Source organism: Oncorhynchus mykiss, chromosome 7, assembly GCF_013265735.2.
Source record: "Oncorhynchus mykiss isolate Arlee chromosome 7, USDA_OmykA_1.1, whole genome shotgun sequence".
NCBI lineage: Eukaryota > Metazoa > Chordata > Actinopteri > Salmoniformes > Salmonidae > Oncorhynchus > Oncorhynchus mykiss.
Genome location: NC_048571.1, coordinates 7,521,149 through 7,529,215, shown reverse-complemented (window position 1 = coordinate 7,529,215; position 8,067 = coordinate 7,521,149). Strand labels below are relative to the sequence as shown.

The 8,067-nt window shown below is 45.3% G+C and overlaps 1 protein-coding gene across 1 annotated transcript in view; it reads right to left on the bottom strand.

Moving 5' to 3' along the window:
- Positions 1-5,374: 5,374 nt before the first annotated feature.
- LOC110495398 (rho-related GTP-binding protein RhoE-like) overlaps positions 5,375-8,067 on the bottom strand; it is a 19,832-nt gene continuing 17,139 nt past the window's right edge. The window contains exons 4-5 of the mRNA XM_036982330.1: positions 7,560-7,694; positions 5,375-7,447 (exon numbers count right to left, since the gene is read on the bottom strand). Of these exons, the coding sequence (XP_036838225.1) occupies positions 7,199-7,447; positions 7,560-7,694 (384 nt within the window). The 3' untranslated portion in view covers positions 5,375-7,198. The remainder of the gene's footprint in view (positions 7,448-7,559; positions 7,695-8,067) is intronic.

Below are 8,067 nucleotides of genomic sequence, written 5' to 3'. Positions count from 1 at the left end.
TGTAGTCTACAGCCTGTCTGGTGTAATCTAAAGCCTGTCTGGTGTAGTCTACAGCCTGTCTGGTGTAGTCTACAGGCTGTCTGGTGTAGTTTACAGGCTGTCTGGTGTAGTCTACAGCCTGTCTGGTGTAGTCTACAGGCTGTCTGGTGTAGTCTACAGGCTGTCTGGTGTAGTCTACAGGCTGTCTGGTGTAGTCTACAGCATGTCTGGTGTAATCTACAGGCTGTCTGGTGTAGTCTACAGCCTGTCTGGTGTAGTCTACAGCCTGTCTGGTGTAGTCTACAGGCTTTCTGGTGTAGTCTACAGGCTGTCTGGTGTAATCTACAGGCTGTCTGGTGTAGTCTACAGCCTGTCTGGTGTAGTCTACAGGCTGTCTGGTGTAGTCTACAGGCTGTCTGGTGTAATCTAAAGCCTGTCTGGTGTAGTCTACAGCCTGTCTGGTGTAGTCTACAGGCTGTCTGGTGTAGTCTACAGGCTGTCTGGTGTAATCTACAGGCTGTCTGGTGTAATCTACAGGCTGTCTGGTGTAGTCTACAGGCTGTCTGGTGTAGTTTACAGGCTGTCTGGTGTAGTCTACAGCCTGTCTGGTGTAGTCTACAGGCTGTCTGGTGTAGTCTACAGGCTGTCTGGCGTAGTCTACAGGCTGTCTGGTGTAGTCTACAGCATGTCTGGTGTAATCTACAGGCTGTCTGGTGTAGTCTACAGCCTGTCTGGTGTAGTCTACAGCCTGTCTGGTGTAGTCTACAGGCTTTCTGGTGTAGTCTACAGGCTGTCTGGTGTAATCTACAGCCTGTCTGGTGTAGTCTACAGCCTGTCTGGTGTAGTCTACAGGCTGTCTGGTGTAGTCTACAGGCTGTCTGGTGTAATCTAAAGCCTGTCTGGTGTAGTCTACAGCCTGTCTGGTGTAGTCTACAGGCTGTCTGGTGTAGTCTACAGGCTGTCTGGTGTAGTCTACAGCCTGTCTGGTGTAGTCTACAGGCTGTCTGGTGTAATCTACAGGCTGTCTGGTGTAATCTACAGGCTGTCTGGTGTAATCTACAGGCTGTCTGGTGTAATCTACAGCCTGTCTGGTGTAATCTACAGCCTGTCTGGTGTAGTCTACAGCCTGTCTGGTGTAATCTACAGGCTGTCTGGTGTAATCTACAGCCTGTCTGGTGTAATCTACAGGCTGTCTGGTGTAATCTACAGGTTGTCTGGTGTAATCTACAGCCTTTCTGGTGTAATCTACAGCCTGTCTGGTGTAGTCTACAGCCTGTCTGGTGTAGTCTACAGGCTGTCTGGTGTAATCTACAGCCTGTCTGGTGTAATCTACAGCCTGTCTGGTGTAGTCTACAGGCTGTCTGGTGTAATCTACAGCCTGTCTGGTGTAATCTACAGGCTGTCTGGTGTAGTCTACAGGCTGTCTGGTGTAATCTACAGCCTGTCTGGTGTAGTCTACAGCCTGTCTGGTGTAGTCTACAGGCTGTCTGGTGTAATCTACAGCCTGTCTGGTGTAATCTACAGGCTGTCTGGTGTAGTCTACAGGCTGTCTGGTGTAATCTACAGCCTGTCTGGTGTAGTCTACGTCCCTGAAGATATTGGGTTGATACGTCCATAAATATTTGATGTGTTCTGCATTTTAAATGTGTGGCCGAGACTAAAGGGAAATAGTTGTTTTTATTTCAGATGGTTGGTTATTGGGGGAATAGATATTGAATTACTGTTATGTTAATATTGTAACAAAAAGCAAAGTCTGCCTTTCTTTGTCCATGTTTTCCATTTCCATTTGATTCCAGGGGGTTTGATCAATGCCTTTCAGTGGGGAAAAGGCTGCAACACATAATGAAGTCAGATATACTGTATGATGCATTAATATTATGCTAAATTCATTTATATCCTGGTAAATGTGGCAATGTAGCTTCTAGTTAGAGTAACTTCCTGTGTCCGCACTCTATTGTGATTCGATACATAACTGATTCTGTCTGGCCTTGGTCCTTTGTTCAGAGGGCTTTTACACTGAACATTGCCATCGGTGGAGATTCCTGTCTGTCTTCCTGGCATCCTTCCATCAGCACTGCTGTAGCGTTCTGACACTCATTCTAGCATTCTTTACCACTCTTACACTCTGAAGTGAAGATGTGCACGACGACATTGAACCACCCAACCGAGGACTATAACATGGAACTTCCCATCTGAGGACTATAACATGGAACTTCCCATCTGAGGACTATAACATAGAACTTCCCATCTGAGGACTATAACATAGAACTTCCCATCTGAGGACTATAACATGGAACTTCCCATCTGAGGACTATAACATAGAACTTCCCATCTGAGGACTATAACATAGAACTTCCCATCTGAGGACTATAACATGGAACTCCCCATCTGAGGACTATAACATGGAACTTCCCATCTGAGGACTATAACATAGAACTTCCCATCTGAGGACTATAACATAGAACTGCCCATCTGACGACTATAACATAGAACTGCCCATCTGAGGACTATAACATAGAACTGCCCATCTGAGGACTATAACATAGAACTTCCCATCTGAGGACTATAACATAGAACTTCCCATCTGAGGACTATAACATAGAACTCCCCATCTGAGGACTATAACATAGAACTCCCCATCTGAGGACATAACATAGAACTTCCCATCTGAGGACTATAACATGGAACTTCCCATCTAAGGACTATAACATAGAACTGCCCATCTGAGGACTATAACATAGAACTCCCCATCTGAGGACTATAACATGGAACTTCCCATCTGAGGACTATAACATGGAACTTCCCATCTGAGGACTATAACATAGAACTCCCCATCTGAGGACTATAACATAGAACTTCCCATCTGAGGACTATAACATAGAACTTCCCATCTCAGGACTATAACATAGAACTTCCCAACTGAGGACTATAACATAGAACTTCCCATCTGAGGCCTATAACATAGAACTTCCCATCTGAGGACTATAACATAGAACTTCCCAACTGAGGACTATAACATAGAACTTCCCATCTGAGGACTATAACATAGAACTTCCCAACTGAGGACTATAACATAGAACTCCCCATCTGAGGACTATAACATGGAACTTCCCATCTGAGGACTATAACATAGAACTTCCCATCTGAGGACTATAACATGGAACTTCCCATCTGAGGACTATAACATGGAACTTCCCATCTGAGGACTATAACATAGAACTTCCCATCTGAGGACTATAACATGGAACTTCCCATCTGAGGACTATAACATAGAACTTCCCATCTGAGGACTATAACATAGAACTTCCCATCTGAGGACTATAACATAGAACTTCCCATCTGAGGACTATAACATAGAACTTCCCATCTGAGGACTATGAATGATTTGTGAAAGACCTGTAAAAAAGCCATTTGGCACAATTAACACAGACAGACCAATTCTGATCTCATTTTCACTAATTGGTCTTTTGACCAATCAGATCAGCTCTGAAACAGATCTGATGTGATTAGTCAAAAGACCAATTAGCAGTAAAAAATAATTGGGCTGCCTGTGAAAACGCAGCCTAAGTACTATTTTAGGGCCTCAACAACATGTGTACCGTAGGTGTCAAGGCTTTAGGGCCTCAACAACATGTGTACCAGTCTGGTGTTTAACCCTTACCCCAGTCTGGTGTTTAACCCTTACCCCAGTCTGGTGTTTAACCCTTACCCCAGTCTGGTGTTCCATCCTTACCCCAGTCTGGTGTTCCATCCTTACCCCAGTCTGGTGTTCCATCCTTACCCCAGTCTGGTGTTTAACCCTTACCCCAGTCTGGTGTTCCAGCCTTACCCCAGTCTGGTGTTTAACCCTTACCCCAGTCTGGTGTTTAACCCTTACCCCAGTCTGGTGTTCCAGCCTTACCCCAGTCTGGTGTTTAACCCTTACCCCAGTGTGGTGTTTAACCCTTACCCCAGTCTGGTTGTGTTCCAGCCTTACCCCAGTCTGGTGTTTAACCCTTACCACAGTCTGGTGTTTAACCCTTACCAGTCTGGTGTTCAACCCTTACCCCAGTCTGGTGTTCCAGCCTTACCCCAGTCTGGTGTTCCAGCCTTACCCCAGTCTGGTGTTTAACCCTTACCCCAGTCTGGTGTTTAACCCTTACCACAGTCTGGTGGTCAACCCTTACCCCAGTCTGGTGTTCCAGCCTTACCCCAGTCTGGTGTTTAACCCTTACCACAGTCTGGTGTTCATTCCTTACCCGTCCGGTGTTCCATCCTTACCCCAGTCTGGTGGTGTTCCAGCCTTACCCCAGTCGTATGTTCATTCCTTACCCCAGTCTGGTGTTCCATCCTTACCCCAGTCTGGGGCCCTAAGACTTGGATAGACATGGAAATATTGCAAGCATTGGTTAGGAACTAAGGAGCCGATATCTAATTTCTTTAACCATTATTAATCTACAATTGTTTCTTGTGGCTGTAATGAAATACTGTAGATTGTTGTTCATTTGCAGAGCTACAGGGTGTTACAGGCTACAAATGATCTAGCTAGTCCATTACCTGCATTTTGATTGATCCTAAACATCCGCAATGTCAAGCAGCATTATTGTTGTATTCCCTCAACCACATCATCCACCGCTGGCATTCATCACTCACCACGGACAGACTGGTGATAATATCATACATCTCAATATCAGCTAGATGACGTTTTTTTTACCTAGATTCTGGGTGAGTTATGTACATTCGCATGACACTTTGATTTATTGGGTGCAATTTGAAACAAAACAGTTTGTCTGGGTTGTATATTGAAGGGGAACAGCTTGTCTGGGTTGTATATAGAAGGGGAACAGCTTGTCTGGGTTGTATATTGAAGGGGAACAGCTTGTCTGGGTTGTATATTGAAGGGGAACAGCTTGTCTGGGTTGTATATTGAAGGGGAACAGCTTGTCTGGGTTGTATATTGAAGGGGAACAGCTTGTCTGGGTTGTATATTGAAGGGGGAACAGCTTGGCTGGGTTGTATATTGAAGGGGAACAGCTTGTCTGGGTTGTATATTGAAGGGGAACAGCTTGTCTGGGTTGTATATTGAAGGGGAACAGTTTGTCTGGGTTGTATATTGAAAGGAAACTGTTTGTTGTGTTCGAGGCTGACAGCCCCGCGGATATTTGATTTGAGCTCATCTGTGTGACATTGGGTTTAATTCAAGTCATGACACTCACTCCATCTCCTGAAGCAAGCCTATATATTTCTACCAGAAGTTTGTTTTGCGACATCAATTAAATGTATGTGTAACATGCCTACAGGGGCAAACTAAAGAACAGCCAACGAGACACAGTTCTTTGTCTGTGGAACTGAATGACATTTTATTTTAAACATGTCATGCATGCAATGTGATGAAAAATAATAAAAATTCTGTTTGTTTTTTTTCATAATTTTGCTTTTATTTGAAAGGGAAAATATATAATTCAATAAATATTGTAGCAACAACAATGGGACACAGACATAACAGTTACATTAAAAAAAGGGGGAGGATGACCTAATGACAAAACACTTTACACAACAAACAACCGTTTCTTTCTTTTCATTCATTTCTGAAACAGATAGCATTAGCAGGCTAGCTGATGATACTGCTCTAGGAGAAGCTGTTCTGAAACAGATAGCATTAGCAGGCTAGCTGATGATACTGCTCTAGGAGAAGCTGTTCTGAAACAGATAGCATTAGCAGGCTAGCTGATGATACTGCTCTAGGAGAAGCTGTTCTGAAACAGATAGCATTAGCAGGCTAGCTGATGATACTGCTCTAGGAGAAGCTGTTCTGAAACAGATAGCATTAGCAGGCTAGCTGATGATACTGCTCTAGGAGAAGCTGTTCTGTAACAGATAGCATTAGCAGGCTAGCTGATGATACTGCTCTAGGAGAAGCTGTTCTGAAACAGATAGCATTAGCAGGCTAGCTGATGATACTGCTCTAGGAGAAGCTGTTCTGAAACAGATAGCATTAGCAGGCTAGCTGATGATACTGCTCTAGGAGAAGCTGTTCTGAAACAGATAGCATTAGCAGGCTAGCTGATGATACTGCTCTAGGAGAAGCTGTTCTGAAACAAATAGCATTAGCAGGCTAGCTGATGACACTGCTCTAGGAGAAGCTGTTCTGAAAACATTTGAAAAGCATCGCGAGTTTAATAAAGGCATTGGAATATACCAGAATTCATGGCGCTTTTTAGCGAAGCCTTGATCTTTAAAAAGTGCATTTATACTTTAGACATATCCAGTGAACAACGTCCTTCAACCAAAGTCATTGCTTCATTTGTTTATTTCATTCCCCTCCCTTGCTGAGAGCAGAAGGTGTTGCATAGCTGAAAGGACATGTCCATAAACTGTTCAGCATCATACCCTGTCTATCATTACGCCAAACAGATCAGTCCTAGGATGTCAACGGTCATTGGTTTAAATGATATGTGCTTACAGTAAATTCTACAATACAGGAAAGACATGACTGGAACAACGGGACTATTAGGTCAGGAAACACTTGACTTGCAACCACAAGAAGGGGGAAGAGAAACAAACAAGCTGATGGAAACCACAGTGATGTGCTGCGTGCGCAGTGTCATGTCACTTCCAGGTCTTTGATCCAGTGCAAGATGGCCGCTCGTCTTCAGCGTTCCAGAGTGCACCGCTGCAGTCTCTCATGGTGATGGAGTCAGCTGTACAGACGGGGGGTTGAGCCAATCATCATGTACAGCGTGGACATCCTTTCTGAAGTCCTTAGAAAAACGTCCGGGACTCGTTCAACTTTTCCTACGTGACACCACTTCCTGTGGAAATGGTCATTTCCTGTGAAAGGCCATGACCACTTCCTCGTCCAGCTCTAAGAGGAAACAGTGTTACTACCTCCCGGGAAGCCGCCGGAAGGAAGGCAGCTAATTGGCCCAAAGCAGAGATAGCTTCCTCTTCTGGTAAAAGATATGTAAGGGAGATGGATGGTAGATAGACAGGCTACACTGAAAGACTATTGTGTTGTCATTGATACGGTGGATTTCATCTACATTTACATTGTATGATGCATATTCAAAACTCCACCCAGGGACAGCAGGCCAAGGGCTTTAAAGTGCAGGAAGGGAAGGGCCTCACCCTCTAATGTTCCAAAATGCACTATGCTCTGACCTTTAACCCCTGTCCTCACTGCATGCTTCAATCCCAGCCTGCAAACCCACTCCCGAGGGTCGTGACCCTGCCCACCAGGTCACATGACACAGCAACTCTTTGCTTTGTCCTTCCGCAGGTCTGACGCTACCGCCGCGAGGTCGGGCCTAGTGGGCATGTGCGAGATCCTTTTGTTGCCTCTGGTAGATTTGTTGCGTTTGACGTTCTTGTTGTTCTTGTTGACGCAGGCCAAGGTGGCCACGTGGAAAATGTCCCTGACGCTGTTCTCTGACTGCTGGGCTGAGCACTCGATGTAGGGGGCTGAGATCTGTTTGGCCATGTTGGAACCCTGTAGAAAGAAAACACATTGGAATTGGAATTTCAGTTTACTTCCTGAATTGACTGAATTGAAATGGAATTGACCCAAAATCTGAAGAAAATGCACTCTGCAACCACCGTACCTGATCATATGACACAGGCATCTGTCTGTGATTGGACAGCTCCACCAGCGTGGAGAGGTCGGTGCGCAGGTCCGATTTGCAGCCCACCAGGAGCATCTTGGTGTTGGGACAGAACTCCTGGATCTCCCCTTTCCACTGAGGAGGACAGAGAAAGTCATTGAGACTGGGAGGACAGGACCAGACAGAATGGGAGCTAGTCCAGACTAGCCATCAAATACTTGCCTCCTCCCGTACTTGATTCCTCGCCTCCCTCTCAAAGCTCATTGGAGGAGGAGGTACAAGAGGAGGGACCTTGGAGCCTCTCCTCCAATGAATTTTGAGAGAGAGTAATTGAGGAATCAAGGACTGGAAGTATCAAGTATTGGACGGCTTGTACACTTTTTTCAGACAGAACCTGAGCCCTCTCCTTCTGAAGGACAAAGCCACTTCCTGTTTCCAGTCCCCGTGCCGCATCACACGACGTTGAACCCAGGAAGGAATGCAGTATCGGAGGCTTTAAGGCCAGAGA